General features: G+C 42.3%; 1 protein-coding gene across 2 annotated transcripts; it reads left to right on the forward strand.

Moving 5' to 3' along the window:
- Positions 1 to 27,110, forward strand: LOC139646838 (regulator of microtubule dynamics protein 2). Of its 2 annotated transcripts, none has more exons than XM_071522599.1 (11): positions 1 to 47; positions 1,259 to 1,731; positions 11,154 to 11,331; positions 11,463 to 11,565; positions 12,973 to 13,033; positions 20,261 to 20,336; positions 21,012 to 21,089; positions 22,943 to 23,041; positions 24,200 to 24,253; positions 24,393 to 24,473; positions 24,818 to 27,110. In XM_071522599.1, exons 2-11 carry the CDS (start codon positions 1,268 to 1,270, stop codon positions 24,869 to 24,871), a joined length of 1,248 nt encoding a protein of 415 aa, XP_071378700.1. In that variant the 5' UTR covers positions 1 to 47; positions 1,259 to 1,267; the 3' UTR covers positions 24,872 to 27,110. The 2 variants fall into 2 exon arrangements, with proteins under 2 accessions (XP_071378700.1, XP_071378701.1); XM_071522600.1 differs by having other exon boundaries at positions 9 to 42.
- Positions 27,111 to 27,812: the final 702 nt, after the last annotated feature.

A 27,812-nucleotide genomic window follows, 5' to 3' on the forward strand; every position in this document is an offset into this window, starting at 1 on the left:
GAGAGCTGTCAAACGACAGAAGTGCCTCCCTGCCTATCCGCAGTAAGGTCTCTAACATTGTTAATTTTACATATTTTAGCAAGAACATGTTTACGTAACTCATTGACGTGATTATGTATCACTGAAGAAAACAAAATGAATGTATTTTAACCGTATAACTTTGGGGAATAACTTTGTTTACTCGTTAGCTTAATGGTTTAGCGACCTAGCAAGAGGAAATTGAACTGAGGCAAACACACATGTAGCTTGACAACCTGTCATTTGTGTGTATGTGTCGTGATTTAGTACCTTTTAGTACCTTTGTAACAGGCTGTCACTGGATTTCCCTGTGTGTGAATGGCTTTATAGAGCTCCCTGTGTCAAACTGCTGGCTAGCATACTCGCGAAGTGATTAGTGTGTTTATCCAGTTATCTAGCTAACTAACTGGCCATTGGCCAGCCAGGCTTAAGGCTAGTTCCGTGTAAACAGTAACCATGCTGCAGATGAATGACAGTCAGTTGTAGATTCACTTCGAGCAATGTTCCTACTAGCTTGCAACTGTGAACAAAATGTTAACTTTAGTCTTCATCCAAAGTTCATTGGCATGTTACCTTCACCATAACATTTGCTCTCTATTAGGCTTTAAAGCAATGGAGGCTGCTGACTCAAAAGATTGAGGACAGGGCTCAGTAAATTGTGGAGTGAAAGGATATAGCTATTAAGTCAACTGTGCTAGATACTAACACCAAACAACTTCGTATTTAAGGAAAAGGTTAACAAAAATAGGTGATCCCCCTTATCCCCTCTGGACCAGACTCCCCTCTAAAGCCATACTTAGATAGTTTTTTGATTCTATTTCAGAGTGTACAGATGAAAAATGACACAAGTTGAGGAGACACACAGAAACTGTCAGAACACAATTTCATTCTATGAGAGGACATGGAGCAAACAGTAACAACATAATGATCACTGATCCTAAGTTCACTTTTTTGCCTTCCTGTAAGTATCCCTTTAAGGGGAGTCTTGTCCATTAAGTTCACTGCCTTCTTGGATATGCTCTTATGGGGATGAGGACAGGGAATTCTAGAGTTTCACTAGAAACATTTAAATCTAAATGATGTTTGTGTTTTTTGTGATATTGTTGCAGCTCTTAGTTTAATAACTTGAAGTAAGTAGGTAGATCAAAAAGTGTAATTACAAAATAGCAGTCTCCATTTTTCAGCCATTGTATATATTGTTCACAAAGCCAGTATAACTATTGCTGTCCTTTCTCTGCAGGCCTGTAGGATGGCCCAGGCAGACAGCAAGGTGCTGGTTCTGGGAGCGCTGGCAGGAGTGGCTGGAATCAGCTTGGCTGTGGTCTGGTACCAGGGCCTCAAGTCCAGACGAAGAGGCTCCTGGCCGGGCTTCTACGTCAACACCGGTAATGAACAGGCTGCCGGCGTCACGATGGTCGACGGCCCGGGCTTGCCCAGGGGCCAGGCTGAGGTGCTGGAGCGCCTCGAAGCCCTGATCCAGTGTGTGTCCGAGCTGAAGGATGAGATGAAGGCGTTGAAGAACGCTCTACCGACGCTGCCGGACCAAGTGAGGGAGGAGCTGAGGGGGCGCGGTGGGGCGGAAGGAGCGGTCGGAGCGCGGCGAACTAGCCCTCTCCACAGGACCACGCCCACGCGGAGGAAGAGGGCTGCAGGCACCGCCGCAGGGGCCAGAGCCGAGGGGCAGAGCTCAGAGGAGGCAGAGAGTGAGGGAGGGTGAGTACTCCTAAATCCTTCACTGGAGGAACCCTTTAAAAACTTTCAACACTCCAATGAATTGATTACCATAATTGTGTGGTAATCAATTCATTGATTGCTGCGGGCATCATGTTGCTTTAAGCCAAAAGTCTAAATGGTAGTTTACATCTCTGATCTGTTCACATAAAACAGGCTAGGCTCTAACCCCCCACTCTCCCCAACTATCTTGTCAACAATATATGATTGAGTGCACAGTTGGCGTAGTTCAGTACTATCCGATTTCCAAGCCATTACAAAGTGTTGGCAGATGAGGAAAGAATCATACATTTTTTCCTCTCACAGGGAAAGCTAGGCAAAGCTACTGCCAGTGATCTCTGTCAATATTTTGGAAGGTTGCTCCCATGGCAATTATTAGCGTGCCAGACTACCATGGGCTAAAAGTATCTCCATTACAATCGTCATCTATCTGTAAGCTAATCATAGGCCTCCACTGTCCATACAATGTCATTAGCCTCCAACTGTTTAGTGGAAACCAGCCGTAGCTAATACAAACAGCAGTGTTTGTAGCTAATCTCCTCTGATGTTTGCCACGTGGCTTCTGAATAAATGCCTTACTCGCTACGTTCATCACATTGATAATAATTACACATTTTGATAATGAGGATACATAATTTTGTCTTGCTCTGCTCTCCCCCAGTGAGGAAGAGGGGATCATTTTCAAAGCGCACAGACTGTTTTTCTTTGATGCTTTCGCCCATTTACTACACGGCACGCATACCTTACATTACTACCAACCATTTTCAAAGCACACTACTTTTTTAGATCTTTCAATATTTTCTCGATATCGCTATTTTTTTTTTTATTCAAACGTTCAGCTGATAAACCTACCTTAAAATCCTCTGCTGCTCTGGCTAACATTCGTGTCCAGGTTTAGAAGTCATGAACGTTTGAATTTGGTTTGTATAGCAATCATTTCTTCTATATTACTATTTTCTGGTGCAGATGTACATTCTGTTGTGTGGGTTTGCAAGTGCAACAGAGAGGAATGGTGCAGTCGTGTACTATCGATAAATTGAAAAAACAAACTTCATACTTCGTAGTTAGCCAGACTAACTATTATAACAGCGCTTCCCACCAGCATATGAATGCACCAGAAGATGCGTAGACTTTTCAAATCAGTGTGGGCACTAAACTAAATTACCACGGAACAATAAAGTAACTGACGAAAATAAACCCGGGCGGGATGTTCACTGTAATGGATTACTTATCTCAAGGAAGTTTCAAGTCTCTGCAAGTTTATTTTCACTCCGTACTGAAATGAATGGAAGTGAATGGCTGCCTGAAAGGTAGGAAAAACGCATTCAGACATCTAAAAAAAGTATGGCATGCTTAGGAAAATGGTCAGTAGTAATGTAAAGTATGCAGAATTGTAATAAATGGGCTAAATGATGCAAAATCACCAGTATGGTCCAATCTGTATGGAAATAACTCCAATACAGGCACAATAGAGATATACTGTGATAGAACAAGTAGCAAAATGGCATACACTGTAAGTTAATTTACCATTTAACAATCTTACTTGATCAGTATCTGAAGCCAAAGTCTTATGTCCATCCTACTTTACCAGTTAAACTTGCTTGCTTATTTTACGTGGCTAAATTAGAGCTGTGTACCGATGCCTCAGGTGTTGGAGAGAGTGGCACAGGAATCTAGCACCACATGCCCAGTCATCCACCTCCATCCACAGCCAAATACCTTGATCACACGCCAGCCTAGAATAACATAAACAACAGATGTCTTTCCTTTGAATGGACTGCCACTTATATCTCATCTTGTAAAAACAAATATCAACAGTTAAATGATGATCATTAAGCCAAAAGGCTTTACATTTTTCAGCAGTCAGGCAGACTTAAGCTTTTCTTGGACATGAATGAGATATGTTCTCAACACGCATCTCAGAAATTGTATCAAATTGGAACAAATCAAATAACGTTGAGTTTGAATATCTTAGCACATGGCCGCAGGAGATCCATGCTAGGAGCTGGGTGGCCGTTTAGTCCATCACGCTAACAGTTGACATGGATTGATTTTACCTATGCTTCTTCTCTGTAGGACTATAACACTGAGCACTACCTGCATTGGCATCCTGGCAATTTTGAGGTGTATAATGGGCCTCAGATCAGAGCTGTATGGCTCCTCCCCATTGTTGCTCCAGATTATTATCCTGGCAATGATTTGTCAATTGCCTCGGAGCAATTTTTTACAACTACAACAAAGCAAAGTGGGCCAACTGAACATCCAGTGCACTTGGGATAATTAATCAGTGTTGTGTTTTGCTGTCTGTGTTTTCGAAGAAACACGTTCCGCACGTAGGTAGAGTTCAGTGCTGTATTTTTCTTCAGCAGTTTACAATCCAAGGTATATTGTTACAGGGTTTTCAAGATACCACAGTTTTATGCTAAGACGACTCAGATGCAACCAAATACTTCCATTCAGCAACATAACATGTATTGGTAACAAAACAAAACAAATAAATTACAAACATCCATCTAAGATGTCACTTTTTTGCAACTTGTGCATTAGTATCTAGAGAGGAAGAAAAGGCTTTTTTTCTGAGGCTGTAACTACATGCCATTTTCAGAAAACGTACCTTTTTGCACGAGGTGTTGAAGGTGAATTTTCAGATAAACTAAAAATAATGTCGAGAGATGCTGAAAAATGATCTAAGGCAATGACCTTGGTCAAGTCGAGAATGACATAGGACCGACGTATGAAAAGTGCTGGTGTCACCCATTAAGTATCTCAGTTATTGTAAGAGTTTGGCACTGGAAGTAAGAAAGGGAATACCGTACCATGTGAGTGGTCTTTCATTAGGCTTGAACTACTATATATGATGATGAACAGGGTCATTTCAGGTCATCCTACCTCTTCCTATGTAAACATCACCCTCCCCTTTGGTTAGAGAGGCAGACAGAGGTGTAAAGACTGCCCTCTAGCAGATGTGGATCCCGGGTTTTGAGTGACAGTGGTTGGCCCCATCAAATGCTCTTAATTACAGCCCAGGTTATTATGCTTTAAAAGAAATCACATCACGCACACACCTCCCGTAATTAAAGAGCCTTTCCCGCCGCTCTGTTATTTGTATGAGCAGAGGGTGTGGGGTTAGACGGAATGGTGCAGTGAAGAAATTCCAGCCCCTTAGGGAATGCCTGGCGTTCACCCAGAGGAACCAGTTACACCCCTAATCCTCACATCCATTTAAAAGGCTCTCCATGTCTGTTTGGGCTGTCTTGGAACTGTTTGGAATCACAGCATAATATCTCCGCACAATATCCCATAAGAACCAAGATGCTAAGGGTTGGGCAATACTCATTGCTCAGTTCTGTCATTGCTCGTTTGTTGAAATCTAAAGCCTTAAGAATACAGTCAAGATTAGCAAGATTAGTAAATATTTTGCTTTGTGCAAAATCAGGTTTGCAAACATTTAATTCAATATTTTACAGCACAAAAATACATGTAGAATTCATCTTTAAATGTCCTAGTATCAGCAGCTGAGACAGTAAATCAGAGTGGAAAAAATATCTTCTATCCAATTCAATTCAATAAATTTATGTAGGCAAAGCCATTAGTGGGTCAAACAAGTTCCAACAGGGGTCATCACGCAAGTATGGATAGGGCCTCTTAACAACTTCCACAACAAGCTCTGCTGTAGCATGACACATGCATCATGTAAACCATGAATAGGTGAAATAAGATTTTTTTTTACAGTTATAATTTTTTTTTTACAGTTTTATCATGACACTTGTCTCTCTGGAGTTGATTGCTTGTGCAAGCTTCATGCATGATTTTCTAACCTTTGTGTTAAAATGGACTGTATAGCTCTAGTACAGATAATTGCAGTTGATTCATAAAAATATCTAAGTCATCATCTTTTCTAAACCAGCTTTGTCTGGTGTGTTTGTAGAGATATTCCAACTGTGACCAGTGTTGGCATACTTGCTGATTAGACAGTCTTGCTCAAGCCTGAGTCTGTGTAGGACGGCATGTTACTGGTGGTGCTCATAAATGACAAAAAGTCAGTATGACATAATGTCAAAATTATGGAGTAGGGCAGAGTCAGTCAGAACAATGAACATGTCGACCTCGCCACCGAAAGGTTGAAAGTTTCAATTGTTTACTCCATTCACTCCCCATGTGTCATAACGGCTTCCTCAGAGCTACCTCTCTACAAGTAAGGAGACCCATCAATCACATTGACTGTGTGCCAAGCTGTCAGAAGCCTCATTTAAAAGTATCTTGTAGGAACTTGTAATTCCTCCAACAGTTCCCACTGCAGTTTATTCACATCACGTCGCTGTAGCTCAAGGACATTATAACTTCTTTTTACCTTCTCCAAAAAAATAGCATTTATGACATTGGATAGTTGTTGATTTAAGCAGAGCAGTTTTGTTTAGTGACGGGCATGCCTGATCAACACACACAGAAATGTTTATAAAGAGAAAAAGGAACTCATTGTCTGCTTTGTGATTAAAAGCTTTAGCCTAACTGTTCTATGACGTCATGGTAGGTGTTGTTGAGTATCCAAGACATTCACATTAACAGTCTCAAGTTCCTACTTCCAGGAAAGGCATTTAGGCCAAACCAACATATTTATTTTACTTCAGTTTTTGAAAGCATAGAATGTATCTGCTGCACACAAACCTTGTCTTCTAAACAGGCTCAACTGTCTGATGTGTCCCCAGTCACCCTGACCGGTCTCTGACCTATGTATGTCAGGTACCACTCTGACCACCCACAGTTCCCATTCATTTCCCTTTTATATAGTTACCCAGGCATACCTTGCTAGGCTCCAAGGACCGTGATTGCAAAAGGCTTTCACGCATACATTTCAGGATTCATGAAAAGTTGATCTTGCCACCAGTATCAGTGATTTTCTCCCATTTTCAGTGATAAATTAAAAGTGAAACCTAATTCCTGTTATTACCCAAGGTATAAACGTCATATTTTTTTATATGATTGCACAATGGCATTTGTCTGAATGAGGCTCCAGGCTCTTCTGCAGCTGACCATCACGGACATCTTGTAGATCTGCACATCTGCACTATTCAACATCACAACAGCAAGCAAACCATTTAGTTTAATGTTTTGCATTTGCAAAGGAGTGTAAAATGTTACACAAAACTCTACGCATGAATAATGAACAGTAGAGTGCGCTTTGTCAGTTGGATTTCTTCATCTTCCCGTCCTTTCCTGTATTCTGCAGTATTCCTGTATTCTCAAGCGGGTACTGTGGGTTTTTTCCCCCCTCATCATTTCATTCACTTTTCTTTCATCACCCTTTTCTTTTTGCTTTCATTTCTTGAGGTGCATTCACATTTCTCTAACAAGTGCAGGTGTCCCCCCCCTCCCTCTTCCTTGTGATTGTATTAATTTGAGAAGTATTTCTTGCCTAATTGCCTTTTGGCAAATTTCATTACAAGCCAAAGCTTGTAAGCCTTTGTACACAAATAAAATCTTTGTGCGGAAGCGATATCTGGGGGCAAAACCTCAGTCTCCAAACTCACTCTCCCTGCTATTTTAGAGCGACAGGACAAATCAGCTACAGTATCCTTCACAAACCTGCTTCTCTAGTGAAGAAAAAAGCTGCCAGTTACTGTTACCCAGTATCAACAAAAACAAACTAGTGTGAAGGTGCGAACACGCAGTATGACTTATTGTCATTGTAATTTACTCATAATGTCACAACATGTCTGTCACTTTATTGGTCATCCTTTGCTTTGTTTTTCTGCATGCCATTACTTATCACAACAAACAGGGGGCATACTTGGCACCTGTTGGTTTCATGATGCTAAAGATGGTAGAAACTCAATGATGTCACTGCATGGGTGGTTCAGCAGCTGATCTGTGGGAAAGATGAGAATTAGCAGGTGTCTTTTAGAGACTCAGCTCCTGTCCACCCTTTGGGCATCTGGAGAATCAATATCTCTGCTCTCTCTCCAGTCAGCCATTGTTGTCGAGCTGGCTTTCACTGGCTCTGTCACCAGCGTTACACAGACTGAATAAGCTGGGCTGAATGCTCCGAGGCCCAGTGATGTTGGGATGGTAACTCTTCATCAGGTTTGTTTTGAACAGTGTAACCGTGGAGACTGCCATTGCTAAGCTCCCTTGAAAGACTCTCTCATTCCCCCCAGGTTCTGTTTATTGAATGGCCAACCTCCCCTAGTGGGCACACAGCCTGTTGAAAAAGATGGTTAGAGCCTGTTGCCAATGTTAGCTATTGTATAGCGTATGTTGACAAAGTGTCACAAGGTTGGACGCAGCATCAGCTACTAGGTAGATATCTGTGTTAAGCGTTGCTAGGTACAAATCATTATCAAAGTTGATTCTCAGACTGGGTTTCATCCTTAATCTTCACTAGAGTTAGTATGCCACTGCTAGCATGCCAGTGTTATTGGAATGTCTTATTTAGGATGTGTGTCCTCAGAGTTAGATATAAAGTGAATGTTCTAGTGGCTCAAAGTTGTGAAAGACCACCAGTATCAAGCTATTACTTAAATCTGCCCCATGAGTATATTGTCAGAAGGATTAGGTTATTTCCCCTTTCCTCCCCACTAAGTCGAAAGAATAGAAAACATTAATTCTCTACCTTCAGCCTTTCCCTTCTACCCCAAATTAGAATTATACTGTGCAGATAATCCAAGACCTCCACTGTCATGCGTGATGTGCACCATATTCTCTGCACTGGCCTCTCCTTGAGCATTAATTGACCTGATTAATAGCAATATTTTCTATGTTGTTAAACTCATAAATGTCTTATGTGCTCCCACTGCTGCATGTCATCTTCTGTGTTGGACTTCCCATATGCATTACAAGATTTAGCAGACTGATGACACTGAATGCTGTTAATGTATTACTATATATGTTGCCCATGGTTGTATGGTAGAGTAGATCAATCTTTATTATCCCCGAGGGGCAATTTGTCTTGCAGCAAGCAGATTAAACACATACATAATAACATACATGCATAAAATTACTATGTATGAGAATGTATGTGTTTTTCTGTACTGGCCTTGCAGACTGAATTTCCCTCCAGATAATAATGGCATTGCATCTTATCCTTTTGTACTGTAAGACATATATCTGGTGATATCTGGTGGTCTTAGTCACAGTGTTGAAATGGCAGTGCTAGGCTTAGACTTAGACTTGTTTGTTCTTTCAGAGCTGTGTACTATTAGTAACATTTGAAGGATGATGATGGTACATGCACACATACATACATACACAGTAATACAAATAGATCCTTAGCTTTTTTTTTCTTTCAACTCAAGTGATTCATGAGCCGTGGAATGGCGTGACAGGAATGCGCTGATCACTCAGTCCTCTGCTGTCTCTCTCACCAACTCCATTGAGTAAATAACCGCAGGGAGGGAGGGAGAGAGAGAGAGACAGAGAGAGAGAGAGATAGAGAGAGAGAGAGAGAAAACGGACTGCTGAATGAATGAAAGGACAAACAAATGAATGAATTAGCAAATGAATGAATGACGGAACTCGAATAACATGACAGTCTTGCCATAGTTAGCCAAAGGCCAGACCTTCCCTTTACGAGGTGGTACTCTGCAAAATGTGGTGCAGACAGACAAAGAGGGAGACCACAACAAATAAATGGCCATTAGTCATACAAAAGCACACCCATTCAGATTTTTAAGCTGGGTTGTATTGGCCAATAAATGGTTTGAGCCCTGCCTGCAGGTTTTAGGGTTTACTTTGCGGTCACTGCGTAGAGAGGGGATTATGAACCTGGGATCATAAAAAGGGCTTTGGTGTACTGTTCCAAAAAGTGGGTAGTATGAAAACAAATGACCAGCAAAATAAAGATAATCCAAGCCTAATTCCTTTTATGGATTAGAGTTAGATTGATTGTCCCTTTCTTACCAAGCCACTGGATGTGGATGAGGTTCAGTCTGATGGCTCACACAGTGCTCACTCTGTATCACTGAGTTGCCTCTGTGTGGAATCTTCCCTCCAAGAAAACTGACTTTAAAACAACAAGCAGGGGGAGTCTTTGAGCTAACAGGCCAGGCCTGCTGGCCACACACACATGTGAGGAGAGACTGACAGCTGTAATCTTCACAGAAAGCATTTCTACTACTGGGTGTGCCTCCATGAAACTCACTTTAGTTGGCTTTAAAAAATGAAGGGAAAGAATAGGCCTGTAGCAATGACGTTTACAGTTTTGCTCTGATGCTTAAAATGTCTACCTTTGCTTCTAGATAACTTATTCTACCGTGCTTTTCATCTTTTTTGTTAACAATTTTTGTATTTTCAAATGATTTAGAATCGGTTTGGTGGTACCAGACGAGGTGATGGTTGGTAAAAGATTAATTCCTCCTTCATCTCACCATGCTGTTGAAGTGTCATTTGTTTTGTAGCCTGTGTCAGCCGTGTTGCATTTTTCTTAGCAGTTCTTTTTTCTCTACTGGAGCACATCTCTGCAGCTCACATGTCCTCATATTACTCGTGTAATCACAGCACTCTGGGCTGAAGGTGTGTGTTGAGGGGTGGAGTCTGGATGGACCCTCCGGCACGAGGCACCTGTTGGATCCATAGTGTTTCTGTCTGTTGCCCGCTCTGACACATCCCACCAGAACCATGGCTTGCAGACCAAAATATTCCCTTAACCGCCAATGACGCACATGCAGCTGCTGCCAACACTTAATAGAGGCTTTTCATATTTTCACCCTTCTTTATGTCTTTCATTTCTACCTATGCCATTAATATAGTTATTTTTTTTACTGCTCCTTCTTAAGTGTTAGCTTAGGGTGTTTGGTGTTACTTACAGTAGTTGAAAGGGGACCATAAAACGTCTAATGCAAGTGTTGCGTGCCTCACCCTGACAAACAAGTCTCCCTGTGTTCAGTGGAAAAGCCTTCAGGTATCCATGTTAAGACGTCAGGAGTTTCTTAACAGCCAGTATTTATAAACAATTAAGTGACACAATTGTGTAAACAAACCTGTAGCCATTTGCATGTAAACATGCAGTGAATTTTGATCCATTATCATCAACATCTGGCAGAGAAAGGGCCTTAAAAAAATACTTGTTAAAACTTGATTTTAATTGATCCTAGTCATCATCAGAGAAATTCCTCAGCTGAGATGTTTTCATTCCGCCTCACAAGTAGAAGATGGTTTTACACTGAGTTACTGGGACACCGGCCATGTTCTTGTAATCCAGGAGAATCTGTTTATTGATGCTCACCAAGGCCAAGTTGTACATCTCGCTGAGTGCAGAATGGAGACAATCACACTTGTTGATCTGAGCCACCCAAGTGTTCTGTTGATCTTCTTCCAGCATCAGTAAACATCCATATGCTGAGAGTGAACTGAAGCTTCACTTTTTGTTTTGCTAACCAATAGCCCCCTGTGTTTGTTTGTGTTTTCAGGTATATGACCGCACTGACAGACTCTGAGGAAGAAGAGCCAAGTGATGCAGGTCAGAGGGGGGAGGAAGAGCCTGTGGACCAGCTAACTGTCCTTCTTGAGACGATTGACACTTTGCATCACGGCACTGAAACCGACAAGAGAGAAAGCCTCAACACCCTGCTGGAGAAGAGAGAGGAGGTGCGTTGAATTGGGTGTGAAACACCTTCATGGATTAGGTTTATATCCATTATTATTGTCTGTAACCCTGAAGCTAATTACAAAATCGTATGTCTAACCACCTTGATCAACCTCTCTATCTTTTGTCATAGTTTGGACAGAATTCTACATTTCTATGGCGATTAATCCGGGCTTACTGTGATGTTCATGACATCAGCTCCAGCCTGGAGGAAAAGAAGACCAACGCAGAGACTGGTAATCTATCATAATTGTCTATTAAACCTTGTTATATACCTCATTTACCGTGCTTCCCACTGGGTGCAAGGTGATGTAAGGTCATAAATACAGCTGTGATACTGGCTGAACCCTGAATATGATTGTCTCAAGCACAGAGAACTCGTAGTAGCACTGGCATACTGAATCAAGTGCTGAATGACATCTGGAAAACCCAAGTCCGCATCAGTCTCTATTCCTGTAATGACCTCAGTCAGGTGGTTTCAGTTCTGGGCCAACAGAGAATTGGCAGAAATGATATTTGGCAAGCTTTGACCAAACTTATAAATTGTCTGTGGTAACAGCCTGTGATGGACCAGTGATGATTAACTGCAAGTAGGATCTTTTAGTTTTATTGGCATTGTCCAAATGAATCAAAAAATACTCATAAATCGATGTACCCATATAGTTAATATTTAATTGTAATACTGACTTGAGATATTACTTCTTGATACAGTATATCTGCTGTACAATGACAGTGCTGATGGTAAAAGAGAAACATTGTTAGAGCAGCTTCCATAAAAGTCATAGTTGTTTTACCTCTTTGAACATGAATGATGTTCAACCAAACTATGATTGTTGGTACTTAAATATGCTTAAAAATGGACAGAAGACCAGGCCACTGCACTTGGACTAGTTAATGCATAATCATTATTCAGAATGCCTATTCAAAATGAATAGCACAGATTGCACTCAACAAAGATAACATCTTTTGTGTTTTATTCAATTCCATGGTGGACAAACCATTTTTAGGGTGTTAGGGTTTCATTTTTTTCAGATCCTTCCTGGCTTTTACGCAGTTATCTCCCACAGGTCTTTTAAAAGCAGAGCACAATAACTTACTCTGCTTGTCTTGTGTTACACTCCAACAGCATGTAGATCATAATGTCTTTTTTCTTAAACAGAGGCTGTTGTGTGATCGCACTGAAGTTCAGACTGGATTGACCTGTTTCTCTGTAATCCTTCCTCATTAATGTGCCTCTAATCAGTGCTGGCCAGGTGCTTTCCGTAAAGATACCATTGTCAAAGGGTTTGACAGGGTTATAGACATGGTTATTTAAAGTAACAGGGCATCAGATTCAACATTCATTCAGGTATTAATAGAGCAAGTGGAATGAGACAGTTGCCAGTGAGGATTTAAAACCGAGCTCTTCCTGGATTGCATTTATATATATCACCTTTTGTTTTTATTGCTGGAATCCAGTGCCTAGTGGCGTTTCTTGATTTATATAGCTGTTATGTTTTCTCAGTCAACACACCCCTTGATTCTGCTAATCCATACTCTCTTCTTTTGTCATGTGAACAAGAATGTCCTGGATGGATTGTGTGTTGAGTTTGTGTTTCAGTGTGGCATCATTGTCTGTGGTCTATCCTTTGTTTCCCCCTCAGGGAAGAAAGTTGGACAGGAGGCCGTTGCGCTGAACCCTTCGTGTGCTGATAGTCATCAGTGGTAGGTATACGTTTTTCCATTCATTCATCCTCCCTCCATTTACAACCTAGTTTGTGTTCCTGCTGGTGCATCTCCACCAGACCTGTGAACTACTAGATTATGATTATGCAGTTATAACAGAAACAATAGTTCAATAGATATAAAAGGCCAAATACACAAGAAACGTCTGATTGAATCCGTAGCAAAGTCGCTGAAGACATTCCTATGAATTGCTAGTCAATTCCCTTTATTAATGCCATTATTTTTCACAATTGGGTGCAGAGATTGCTGCAAAAAACACAACGCTTGGTGACACAGTTAAGGGTTCATGGCATGTCTCTATTGTGTGGGCCCACTTACCTTATGTGAATTACTCATGGTTGAATTCTTATCCAGCCAACTTTTTTAGTAAATGCTAAAGCTATGAGACAGTATGAGAACATACAGCAGGTATTTTCCCCAGATGAGAGGTTTTGGGGGGGGCCTCTAGTTTTGACTGACGTCTCGGCCTGGAGCAGCTGTCCCTGGATCTGTGACTCTGCCCTTTCTTCGGGCAGTTCAGCAAATTCACCGTAAAGTGAATCAAAAGGAGCCTCTTGAAGAGCCTCCCCTGATTGATTGTCAGTACCACAGGGGTAGAGGAGAGAGTGATTCTGATGTGTGTATGTTAGCTTGTGCTCAACTTGAGCTGGGCCTCACTGTTGGGACTGAAGCAAATTAGGCTAAAATCTGTGGTTGTGCGATGCAAAGAAATCTAAAAAGAAAGGAAAACTTGGCAAGAGAATGAGTGGAACATTGTACAGCATATCCTAGCTGTATGCTTTGCAGACATACATGTTTGGGAGATAACAGTAGCTGGCCTCCCAGCATCTCCTTCCTGCAGACCCCCCTCCCCCCTCAGCTTGTCCACCTGATAGCATCACATCCCTTCCAGTTCCAGGAATGTAAACATGGCCTGGGCTCACTCAGATAGCCTGATGGCTACACTGGAATAACACACGCATGTGATTAATGGTCTTCTGTTATTGCAGTTGCTGTTACTCTACGTTGGTGTTTGCTTCACACCATGAGTCGTACCGATTTAGTGCTCGGGTTCATCCTGGTGACTCTGCGGGCCGTGGCATATACCAGTTGCTTTTGGCTTTTTGGGTCTGAATCCAACTCCTGACCTTTGTTTGACCTATTTCCCTCATACATCTTGTCACTCTTTCCTATGATCTGTGCTGTTCCTCAGAAATGACTGAAAACTGATCTTTAAGGACATATCTGCTGCCTCTGTGTGATGCTGGTGGACATTACACAAAGGCTAATTCTCCCTCAGAGTGGGCAAGAGTATAGCAATTATTTGAGGGAAATTTTGCAGCTGTAGGTGATTCTAAGGCAGGAAATCAAGAGTCTCCGCTCCCTTGGCGCTTTTGATGAAAAAACCATACCTCCTCGGTTGCTTGGTGAGGAAAAATCCCCTTGCTTTTAATTAGTTGTGCAGAGTGGGCCTGATGGCATGGATCCTGTTTGCATTTGTGCAGGCCCCAGTGTTGCATTCCTCATCTGAAACACTGCTCATGTCAAAACTTGACTGCAGATCATACACTGAATCCATGGCTGGAGTAGAGCTGATGAAGATTGCAGCAGATTAAGGTCTGAGATTGGCCTGCAGTTGCTGGAGTTTGAAAACAACCGCTAACTCTGCGTAGGCTCCAGCTCACTAATAAAAGGCTGTATTTCCCTTTTTATTTTGCATTAACTCATGTTCAGATCTTAGGAATGCCAGTTGGTGAATTTCTCTATCCGAGATCGCTATACATTACTATGAGTGCATACATTTTTAGTGTAGGTCTCTCTTTGGCAGCATTAGTCCCATGCTCTACCCATTGAGATATACAGGAGATCTTTATGCTGTAGTCCAAATTTAGATTTTTTTTCTATATGTGGCTGCACTGGACCTGTATATACAGCATATGTAAACGGTGCACTTTTTTTAATAAAGCCTATGTTTGTTTGTATAAGCTAATACTTTCCCTAGTGTACGTATTTGTTACCATTCATTACATTCCCTAAGTGAGTGTCATGTGTAATTGATCTCCAGCATGTGGTTACTATCCTTACCCAGGTGTGGAGTTTTCTCATGGAAAACAGTCCCAGAGTGCCTGGTTGAGCCAGCGGTCCTGTTTGCTCTGCTCGTTAGGAAATAATTAGCATTAGCTCATGCACATACCGCAGCACTCGAGACGTCAAGTGAAAGAGAAGGCTGTGTTTGTTTAGTTAATTAAGAGCAACAGCTTAAAAAAGCTTAATGCTTAATCCTATATCCACTAATGGAATTTGTAAGATCCTTAAACTGATCAGAAACGCTGTCTAAGTTGAATGGACAGGGCAAAGTAGATAAAGCCGCACTTGGAGAAGGGAGGAGATGGAGACTGGGGACCGTGCCAGGCGGTGTTGCAAGGCAGTTTATGTCTGAGGTAATTGTTTACTTACTGTACCGGTGTCGTGAGAAAACTTGTCACCTGTTTTCCTGAATGCTGCTGAGCTCGTCACAAGTTTGGCAGATGTGGTTTAGATGCACTGCCAGTCAGTTTCTGCTCTGCCACAGAAACTTCTTGTGGAGAGTTCTTGACACAGCCAGTGTGAATACCTTACAGATCTTTATGTTGCCATCTAGCCTAATGTAATATTAAAGTCTTGGCTGTATGAAAGCAAGAAGTGGGTAAATGAATGTGATGTCCATCTAACAGTGATCACTTCTCAAGAGCTTACGCATACTTTCCCACTCAGTGTCATGCACAAAAGGACAGCTCAGCTCTGTACTTTTCCCAGGAGAGGCGGATGAGGACTCTTTTGAAGTCGCGTGTGTAGGGCGGCACTTGACTCCACCAAAGAGCCCCATTGAGTTGGATGCTATCAGTCTATCCACGGCACTCCACACTGTCACCCCCCCCCAACTTTTGAACTCCTCCATGCATGTCAGCCTAGACGCCTGCACCTCTCCTGCTCTCAGATGCCATTCTTTAAAAGCTCTCCAGTAGTGCTTAGCTATGGAACTTTCTAGTAAACCACAAAAGAGAGCTGATGTGGAAACGCAAGTAGTATATAATGTGTGTCTATGTGTGTCTGTGTGTGTATCAATATGAGTGTGTGTGTCTGTGTGCACAAAATCGTGTGCACACATTCATGAACGGGGTTGCGCGGGGTGCTTTCGTGACTGCGAGTGTGAAGCCTATTTGTATAATCTCAGCAGGCTGGCGGCCGGGAGACGTGATTGCATTCTTGTATCGCCGGCTTTGTTTATAGGTACGTTTTCATTGATCCCACCGTGTGAATTCAGCCCATGTAAATCCCTGACTATAGGGCCCCTCCGATGGTACAAAGGGCCGTGGATTAACCAGGGAGCCTGTGGCAGTGCCAGTCAGAGGAGGGGGGAGGTGGAGGGGGGAGGCGGGAGGGGCACTTTGACCTCTGGAACGACAACTTTAAAATTGAACACATGCCTTTGTTGCTGTGGTGAAAATTAGGGTCGTCCTGACAACACTGTGCTCTGTTCCCTCGTGCTTTATCAGCAGCTATGGAAACACTGCGTGTGCTTTGACTTTAAACCTCACTGTGGGTGTTTAGAGGCACTAAATATGGTTCATCACTGTGGGAACACTTGACACACAGTTAAGGTTTTCACAGATCCCACTCCCACGCAAAAACGACTAAGCACAACAGCGCACTTCACTCACTCCCACACAATCTGTCACACAGGTTGTCCTCGAATTCCTCGAGTTCCTCCTCCTGTTTCTGTGCAAGTTTTAGCCTGGAGCGCTGCCTAGTCCTCTCTGTCTTTGAATGAGCTCTCTATGTTTGGATTTGAAGGCTGAAATCAATCTGCTGTTTCCGCCAAGCAACTGACACTTAGGCCCTTTTGTTTTTGCCCAGTAGAGTGGGGGATTTCACTGAGCCACGATGAAAACGCGGACTAACCTTGCGCAATTATATGTTCTGTCTCTCTTGCTCTCATCTTCCCCTGTCATAAATGTTTTGTCCCCTCCCACCTTTCCTCCTCGATATTTCCCCTCCGTGCTGTAGACAGTCAAGAGAGATATTATTTCAACACAGAGGAGGAAAGAAAGGAAAGGCTAAACAACAGCAGGTAGGCCCCCGAGGCTAGACACACCTCTCCACACCTCCACATCCCATCTCCCCCACTCTCTTTTATTCCCTCCCACTCCCTCCCTCTCTCCACCCCCACCTCTCTCTCTCTCCTCTCTTTCACTCGAAGAAAATATAAACTTTACGTAAGAAATTGCCAGGAAAACATCACATGCTCTCTTTTCGTGCAGCACGGTGCAGAAAATGCCGATCTTTACTTTTGTGTTTATTGTTAAATTATATTGCATGGAGGACACAAAGCACAGGATAGGGATGTACTTCAACATAATCACTGGATGTGTCCTTTTGCTTAATGAAAGCTTCCCCCTGTCTTTCTACATAGGGAAAGTCCAGGTGGGGAGATGAGCCAACACCATTTATGCACTTGGCCAATCATGATCAGCTCTGCCACTGGCACTCCTGGGTCCGCATACTTCTCATTAAGTGCTGCCAGAATTGCTACATGCTGAATAATGGTAGAGCTAGCCTATCAGAGGTAGGGGAAAATATGTCCTGCGGTAGCCTAGATGTTGAGCAATCTCTCCCACAGCCCTCACCTGTGCAATGCTTGATCTCAACCATGATTAGTACTCCCTTCTGGTATGCCACTCTGGTCTCTTTCCTCACCTGACCTCTGACTAGATTTATTGCATTTAATCACGTAATATATTTCAGAATGCAGGAATAAACAGAGGAATTATTGATTGGTTAGCATAACTCCTCAAGGAAAATGGGAGGTGGTTGAGATCATTTCATTATTATTGACTTGGACATATATCACATAGCATTGTGGGAGATGTGTATTAGATTAGTCTGTTCATCTATAAGTAGAAATATTGCTGGACAGTGTACTGTATTACCTTCAGTTTCCAGAAGTGTCTATCCCAGCAGGTGGCCCTTAGGTACTGAGTGGAGTCAATATTAGCAGTCTTGTTAAATGCCCTGACACCCCACCAGCTCTTCATGATGTTTACCCAGTTCTCACTGATGGTGTGTGATCCAGTGTTGTTTAGATGATCTGAGTTCATTTAAGTTGTACCGTGCAGTCCGGTTGTGGAACCGCCGCACACAAGAGGCGACTCTCTTGTCCCGTGGAAGCTAAAAATAGGGTTGAATGCGGTGGCCGGGCGCAAACCAACAGTGTCCTGGCTCGGTTTCCACACAGCAGGTAGTCAGCCATTGGTGGTGGATTTTCTCAAAGCCTTTACATCCAGCAGTATGTTTTCATTGGAAGCCAGGCGGCACAACTGCAGACAGATAGCATCTCTGCTCCTGTGATATTTTAGAGCTCCCTACTCATCGAGCGCCAACCAGCGGCGGTATGGCCGCGCCCCGCACTGCCTTAAGAAAATAAACACAGATCTTTTTGGTTACAGTTAAACACAATTCACCCAGCTTTGTTTGCTTGGCAGACAATATTTAGGGTGCGTAAGAGTATGATGTGGTTAGTACTTGTTTTAACATTGTTAATTTTCCAAGGCGCCCACACTAAATCGAAGTCATGATCTTTAGCACAAAGTCATAGAGATTTATGTTCGCGTGCAGTTGCACACAATTACAACCACCTGAGCTATGATTTGGGGTTTTTTTTGTTTGTCTTGTGCCCTATGATCAGAAACCGGTTGGAACAATAACAGTTAATGTCGAATAGCTCAATTTCCTACCTGCCAAAGAGAAAGATCATACACATTACATGATCTTAATATTGTAATTACCTGCTAATCATGTAATGCAATTTGCACTCTGGCACAACTCACTAAATAACCCCCCTTTTTTTTCATTGTTTTCTCTTGGCGTTCAAATCCGTGTAGGCGTGCTGTGCCCGCTTCATTTCCCCTGATTAAAATCCAGGGCGAGAGAGACAGAGAGAGTGTAAGAGAGTGAGTAAAGGAGCCCACCTCCAACTCATGCCCTGCTAAAAAAAATCCATTCACACATACCAGACACCTCAGTGCACACACACACACACATACAATTGCAGATTCCATCTACCATCAGCACCACCATGTCAGACGACACTGTCAGATGACCTTTGTGCCCGCCGATCCTTCATGTAAAAAGGTGTTTGTGTCGCGCTGTGGTGTTTGACACAGAGTACCAGCAGGATTAAAGCAGCCTTGCGGTGAAAAGTCTTTGATCACCTCTCTCCTCTCCTCTCCAAACCCTCAGCACCATGCCAGCTTACAGAACGCAAAGTAGAAACCACTCTTTGTTTCTCCTCCTCCTCCTGCTCACTGGTCCCAGTCGGTGTATTAATTAGGAGGCAGAGTGAGGGAATAGAGGTGAAGCGGCTTATCTCTACTGATGTTGTCTAATGAGGAGTCTCGCTAAGGAAGGTTGAGTGTTGCTGGCTTTTCGGTGCCCCCTGGGTTGGCTGGTAGCTAGTGACCCAGAGAATGGGTGGTGTGACCGGAAGGTGCTTCCCAACCCCCTCCCCCTCCGCCCAAAGCTCCACTACCTGACTCCTGTATCGGAGTCAGCAATCAGTAGGGCTGCATACCCATCGGTATCATTCTAATTTTTAGCACGGATATTGATTCCAACTTGTAAAAAATGCTAAAGTGTTGGATTCTTCCAGTTGGATCACAGGTTTTCAACCAGCCTAAGGGTATTTGTATTTAGAAAATCAGTTGAGAATGATCAGATTTTATTTTAAAAAACAAATAAAATGTACAAATGTTACACTGAAAATCATTTATCCTCTTCTGTAGTGAAATCTCAATCAACAAAGAAATGCATTGGAATAAGCATTGATTTAGAACTGATATTGAAATTGAAGGCTTGGAACTGCTGTCCGTATTGAAATATTTCCAGGGATATTTTTGCCTTACTGATCAGCATTATAAAAATGGATTCCCTTGAGCAAGACACTGAACCCCCAGCCAAGACTGGTTGTCCTGGGAAGCTCCCAATTATTGAACTCTGTGAATGTGAAGCAACGCAGGATAAGAGCAAGCGTGCTCAGCTGGCTTTCCCTGGATAAATAAAGGATAAAAAAAAATGCTTTGTTGTGTCTAACAGCCGAAGCCAAGCTTGCACGTGCCAATGGGACATGTTCATTCACCTTAGCAGTATAACTCATCAAACAGGAGTGAACTGAATGTCCTCTCTCCACAGGTATGCCATCATGTGCGGTATCATGGCAGAATATGACACAGTTCAGAACAGGATAAAAAATGGATATATCTTTAAGGTAAGTTGTTGTCTAACACATACTAGTCTAAACTCTACTAGTTTATTATTTCTGTGCAAGTTCTAATGCACATTTGGCCAAACCGTCTTAAGCACCCAATATACAATACTATATGCAAGCATTATTGCGTGTATTAATGGTCCTATAGTGTACACATGTCGATTAATTGGACATTGCTCCTCCTGTGTACTGGTGTAGAGGGGTTTGCCTCGCTGCCTCGGGGCTAGATATCACTTCTCCCACTATGCCGCTCCCCCAGCCAGTCAGTTGCATAAGGTGGCGGATGGAACAACAGCACGTAGCATTTATCTTCCTGTCAGCAGCTTCCCCAAACGCCGTGTACCTGCAAAAACTCTTGACAGGTGAAACAGAGAGAGCGAAAGAGAGAGCTGGAGCGTTAGAGAGGGAAGATATGAGAAACCTGAATTGGAGGGAGGGAGAGAGAGAGAGAGAGAGAGAGAGAGAGAGGGTGGAAAAGAAAGAGGGGAGGGTGCGTGACAGCGAGGAGTGTGCGGTGTCTCGGTGCGATCGCGTGTGTGAGAGGTGTTTGTGAAATACTTGTGGGTTGGTGAAGCAGGACAGATCAGGTCAGAACAGAAGGGAATGGAAATAGCAGCCGTGTCATGAATCAACACTGAAAATCTTCTCCCCCTGCCTGTCTGTCTCCGCTCCCAGGATCATCTGGATAAAGCCATTGAGCTGAAGCCACAAGACCCCATGTCCTACTACCTACTGGGCCGCTGGTGCTACGCTGTACGTGACCCCTCCACCCCCCCCCTCATCCTCCTCATCCTCCTGACACACTGCTGTACCCACACAGCCCCAGCAACACACCTATTGTTCCCATCTCTCCTCACATCGACAAACATTGAATTTATGGAGGCCGACATGTCCGCATGGCCTCCTGGCTTTTGCTAACCCACCCACAGTTTCCCCTCATTCATTCCCACTGTTTAGGTTTCCCTAAGGTTTGTTTTTCCCTCTGCGATAGCTGTAGCGAACGCTACGGGAGGTTAACACCAGCCATTGTTAGCTTTAAATCAGATTGCACCAGAGGGGTATTTTTATCCTGTTTCTCTTCGGCCTGTGTTCTCTCAGTCCGAGGAGTTGTTTCCGATATCGCTCATGATTGTTTCTATGAACAATCATATCTTGTCTGTCGACCAGGCATTCCCCTTTAGACATGGCAGAGGTTACACCATTCATGTTTCTTACTAGAAGTGCAGTTGCTGAAATGAAAGAACTGGTGTTTTCCACAGTTTTGCTCATTTCCTTCATCAAGCCGCTGTGGCACACAATCCCCATCCTATTTCCTGTTGCATGACTTTATAGTGATGATTTGGCACATGGTCCCTAATTTCTATATTTGAAATTATTATGCGATGATGACATTAGAAGTCATTTAAAAAAGTATATGGAGAATACTGTATGTATGAAACAAGTTTAGCTATGCTACTGCAAACGGTTCCTGTTGGTTCATGAGCTGCTCATCAGGTAACTTGCTGCCAGTTATCAAAATAATTGCCTGAAAGGAAGGAAGCTATTTCTTAACATAATACAGACACGGTTGAGATTGCTCTGATGAATTATATAATGCTCCCATGCACCGTCTGCACAAGAGCAGGAGCAAGGGAGTGAGGGACTGTGCAAATTGGATGGAGCAGTAACACCTGATGTTTTTGGGGCTTGAATTTTATGGGCTCTCTGCTCAACAATGATGCACTGTTTGCATTCAGGCAGCGGTTCTCTTTGAAAGGTCCTATGATGACGCCAAGGCAATGCTACACCTGCAATTACACATTGCTATGATGAATGGGGCGAGGGAGGAACAGTACATGTTTGACCCAGGCTCCTCCTGGCCATTGTCTTCTTCTGGGAAAAGTGTCAGTGGAAAAGGACCAATGTGCCTGCAGTCATGGAAAACCTGGAAAAGTCACAGAATTGGACAGTTGTATTTTGCAGGCCTGGAATAGTTATGAAAAATGATAGGTACCCAAAAGGGTGTGGAAGTTTCATGGATATTTCTTTCCATAATCTCTTTCTAAACTGTTCAAGTGTTAATATGACTGTTGGCTGCTCATAGATGTAATTACCTTTGAAGGGATAAAAAGGCAAAAAAAACAAATTTCCAGATTACATAAATCCCAAGAGATAGCTGTGGTTTGCCAAAACAAGATCTGGGACATTCAAATCAGCTTTTCAGCAGCAAAATGTGTAGGAAACCTGAGGGCAAGCCAAGACTGAGGTATGGCCATCAGATCCTTTCTTGGTGTGATGTGTAAAGATTTTACTTTTTTTATTTTTATTTTTTTTACTTTGGAGCACCTTGCTGCAAACATTTGCATAATAAGTCATTTAAAATATGAATGATTTCTTGAAACTACTATAACTCTTTAATGTTGTAAGATACAAAATTTATAATAATTATTTAATGCATGGATTAGCTTAATTAATTGCCTCATTAGCATAACTAGCTATTTGTAATATATAATTGTGATGATGGACGGGACATTAGGCAGCTCAAGTGCCTCTTGTTTGTTTATGTTACAGTTAACTGTCATTGATGGTGTCTTATTGGATTTTTTTCTCTGATTGTTTATTTGCAGGTGGCTCAGTTATCGTGGATTGAGAGGAAGGTTGCTGCTACATTATTTGGAGAGCCTCCAAGTGCCACAGTTCAAGATGCACTGAAGAATTTTCTGAAGGTGCTGTGATTCACTCTGCTGGCATTCCCCTCCCAACTGCAGCATTTCAAATCAGCCTCACATGCAGGCCGTCTGAGTACTTGCTGGGGACAGTTAACTCGCCAGCAATGCTACCAGTCTGTCTTTATGCCTGCTATAATTGCTATTAAACACTTAGACTTTTTGATTTTGTTCATTTATTCTCTAGATATGTGTGTTTTTAGATGGGAATTTACAAGCAGAGGACGAGTGTGTACCCCGCTTGTGTGTTTTTCCTGCTAAGATCCGTCTCTCTGTGTGTGTTTAGACTTACTTTGTGCTTATGCCAATAAGGGTTGATTGTCTTATTTTGTATTTCTTTAATCTATTGTTTTTTGTCTTTTGATTGGTTGTTGTTGTCATGTTGTCCCCTGAGTGGCCCTAAGTATTGACGCATGTAGCACACAGTGCCCTATTTGTCTAGCGCTAAATTGCAACTTGCCTCCAGGTCGCTCCTGCACCCAGTTTTTAAAGACCAAACCCTAGGTATTTAGAGAGGCTTAATCTGTGTTCCCACATTTCACATGTTTATATAGTAAAGAAATGAAATCTGCTCCTGGCCAATATTCCCGTGCATGCCTCTTCCTCATGTCTTGTGTATCTCACCCATCAATTTGATTTAAGTGGTCCCTGTTATGACTTGTCGCTCATGGCCCCAAGGCCTCTGAAGAGGCTGTCTCTAGCTTCAACAAACATCCTGCAAGGTTATACAACATCTCCAGTTGCTAACCAGTGGCCAGGTGTTATCCGTACTCGACTGACTGTAGGAGGGCTGTTTAAGTTGCAGGGCAGGAACAAGACAGGCAGGGATGAGTCAAGGGAAAAGGCCGTTGCTAGAGGCCTTTATAATGATACAGTTAGAACAGTCTGCGATTGGCTGTGTGGAGATCAATGCCTTCATTTAAATCCATTCCATTTAAATCTAAATCCATGCCTGATTACATGGCTGATTTAGTGCCATTAAAAGGATTAATACAGACAATAATGTTGCTACCACTACAGCTTTACTGAATGGTTACTTCCCTTGAATATGCTCTATTTATAGCACTTGATTATTACTTTGAAATAGGCCTACCTCATACAGTCCTTTCTATATGTATAAAGAACAGATATACAGTTTGTCTCTGTTTTTATTCACAGGTCGAGGAGATCCGTCCCAAATATTCCAAACTCAACTATGTGTTTTTAGCCAAGGTCAGTACAAGTAACTTTTAAGTTATGCATGTAGCCATTTTGGCACTAAACTATGCACTGTTCTGTGGGACCCTACTGGGATCCTCTTCTCAGACTAAACTATGCATTGACCATTATCATTGTTCTTTTCCTTGGACAGTGCTACAGAGACCTTGGGCAGAAGGATGAGGCTAAGAAGATGTGTGAAGCTGCTTGTTCAATGGATACAGTCTCCAAAGAGGTAGAGCTCATCGTTGGCCTATCGCAATGCTGTATTTATATCCATCTCACTGGCTCACTCCTTATGCTTTGTCTCCACATTTCCACCCACTTTACACTTTGACCAAAGCTGGCTGGATCATGAAACCAGACACATTTCATGAGTTGTTCTTGTTATTTGTTTGTTTGTTTTTTTTCAAATCCTCCTGTTCTTTGGGTAGGTAGCCAGTCACAAACCAAACCACACCATACCATGGCTAGTCCCAGCAGGGCAGAACAGATTTAATGGAGACAAGGCAATACACTGTAGATGATTGTATTTTATTGTATTATTGTATTTTAAAGCGTAGTCTTTCTTTCTCCTAGGATGAAGAGGCACAAAAGGAGCTGGACTCACTTTGCCCATCGCTTGGAGTTTGAAGAGACTGTCCAATAGCACATTCTTTTGGAAACTATCATTTTCCATGAGTTGAAAAGGAGCCATCCTTCTCTGCTGGCACACTATCCACTATGGGCTCTGTGTGTGTGTGTGTGTGTGTGTGTGTGTGTGTGTGTGTGTGTGTGTGTGTGTGTGTGTGTGTGTGTGTGTGTGTGTGTGTGTGTGTGTGTGTGTGTGTGTGTGTGTGTGTGTGTGTGTGTGTGTGTGTGTGTGTGTGTGTGTGTGTGTGTGTGTGTGTGTGTGTGTGTGTGTGTGTGTGTGTATGCAGCGTGTATTCAGAGTCCTTCATGTTAATTCACTCTGTGAGTGGAGGGAGGTGGGCTGTGCATCCAGGGGTTCGCTGGGCACACACACGTATCATTACTTCATGTGTTATATCATCATCATTGGGAGCAATAGGCTGCCAGAGTCAGAACCGTCCTGCAGCATTTTTAATCAGACTTCTAGACTAACTTTGTGCTTAGACAAACTTTTTATTTATTTTTTTCAGCACAGAAAACAAATCTTGCATACCAGATCATATCTGATCAGTCAAAGACTTGTTTTCCCCTTTCTGCACAGACCACCTCACAAAAAAAATCAAGTCTATTGCAATCAAGTCTACTGGGTGGATATAAATGATAAAGAAATTAGAGAAGAGATCATAAATGTTATATAAAATTTGGGTGAATCATCCATTATTAGTAAAGTGAGAGCAAGTATGAGTATGTATATCCCTTGCCCATCTCTCTGTACAGCAGCGTAGATTAGATATCAAAAGAGACATTCTCTGCGTCGTCTGATTGCACCGGTGGGGAGTGCAGCAGCAGCGCGTCTCAAAGATACTGAGTTTCCTCGACGACAAAGACTTGTCACATTTTGGGAAAGTGATCCACGGAGCTTGTTGTTCCTTCCCGCCGCGTCCTGTTTTTGTTGTGTCTCCCACCACGCATTCAAAGTGGCAATAACAAAAACGCTCCGAACAATGGCGCACCCAAACAAAGATCTTGGAAAGATGTGACCACTGGACGACCTTTTGCCCTCTTCCCTCTGCCGCCATTCATACCAGCATTAACGCTCACTGACTGCGTTTACACGCGCACAGCAGCCTAGTTATCTCTCTGATTTTGACGAATTCAATTAAGCAGTTTACATGGATAGAAGAAGAATATTATGTTTTTGTTGTAGCATCCGTGAGATCTGACATACTGTGATTATTGACTGTCAAACCCTTTGATGACAGTCATATAACTCTTATGGAAATTATCCTGCTCACATGTAACTTTTCTGTTTTCAAATATTGCAATATGAAGGCTGGATGTAGATATTAGCAATAGATCATAGTAACCCAAGGTATGTTGGGCAAAGACTTGATCACAGTTCTCCACATGTCTTAATCACACGATCAAAATATGACCTTAATGAAGTAACATTGCTAGATCAAGGTGTTTATGTGACCTATTTCTTAATTAGTATTTTAATTTAGTATTTTTTAAGAGCTAGGTGCTGTTGCATGTAAATGGAGTCATTGAGAGGGAAACAGAGAGCCAGTCCTGTTGTTATTTTTTCTGTCTCTGTGGAAGAAAGATTAGCGGTGTTCTAGTGGCTTTCTAGTAAAAGGATAGTAAACATAGCAGTGGATTTGGTGGTTCTATAGCCTTCACTTTGGCATGATGCAGTGCTGGAGTCTGCATTCCTGTTCAAAGTATGCCACTGTAATGTGATCTGATCAGAATTTGTGTTACAATCTAAATGATTATTTTATGTTATATGCAGTTGATTTTGATTCATTTTAAATACTGTTTTATGCATTCCCGATTTTAAACTTGTGGTGGGGACTTTGCCTTTTTTGTAACATTTTACTCAATCTTTTAAGTGTAATACATTATAGACGTGGAACCTGTTGGCTTGAAGAGTTAAATATTTCAGGGTTTTATGGTTTACTTTTAAGACTGTTTGGGAAGAGGCCAGGGATTTAGAGTCTGTGGTGGTTCATGATGTTCCTTTACTTTATGTTTAACCTGAGTTGTGAAAATCATGAAGAATAGCTTTTATTTGTGGCTTTACAGATTTTTCTATCTTAGCAATATGAATGTTTTTGATTTTTTTTTTTTTGTGTTGTTTTGCCAAGGGAAGTACAATGTTCCTGAAGGTTATCCAGTAAACTATACACTACATGGAGATTATACTGTACAATGTCATAGACGGTGCACTGAATGATAAATGGTACTAAAATTAAATGTGTGCAATCCTGGTATGTATGGTCAGTTCGTCATGGTGTTACATGTATGACACATGGGCTTGTTGTGTGCTTGCTTGCTTTATGAGTTTTTGAGGTGTACTCGCTTACAGCAATTAGTTTTATGTGCACCTCATGATTAAAATGTAACAGGAATTTTGCTTTATTATAAACCAAATATTGACATTGGTCTTAATCCAAATGCAGCAGAAAAACAACAAGCAGGTTCTTACATGACTAACAATGATGGTGTAGTTTTAAGGCGCCCCGTCCCTTCTGTTTTTTCCCAGACTGTACATTTTGTGCCAGGGCTATTGGGAATTTGTCACTGGATCAGATTCAGGCCAGCTTCCCTCCAGTCTAGTCATGTTTCAGCATCTTTTTTTTTTCACAGTAGAACCACTCTAAAGATGTACCTCCCCAAAGAAAAACACTGTACAGTCTGGAAAACAACTGCACCTGATTTTTTATTAGCCTCCTACTCACTTTGATCAAAAGCCTCAATTGAGACTGCTGCAGAATTCAATTACGGCCGTTATTCCTAAATATGATGCAAACGTTTGATGTTCTGTATCCGTTCGCAGACACAATTAGTGTGTCTGTGGGTGTAATCGCATATAATGTTAAAAAGTCTGCACGCGCTTGCCTGGAAGACGGGACCTCATGTTGAATACGACATGATACACTGGTGTTTTCAGGTTTTC

The sequence above is a fragment of the Centroberyx affinis genome, unplaced genomic scaffold (genome assembly GCF_046629955.1).
Source record: "Centroberyx affinis isolate AG114_WGS23_722 - 3 ecotype Tasmania unplaced genomic scaffold, CSIRO-AGI_Caff_v1 ptg001004l_1, whole genome shotgun sequence".
Taxonomy (NCBI): domain Eukaryota; kingdom Metazoa; phylum Chordata; class Actinopteri; order Beryciformes; family Berycidae; genus Centroberyx; species Centroberyx affinis.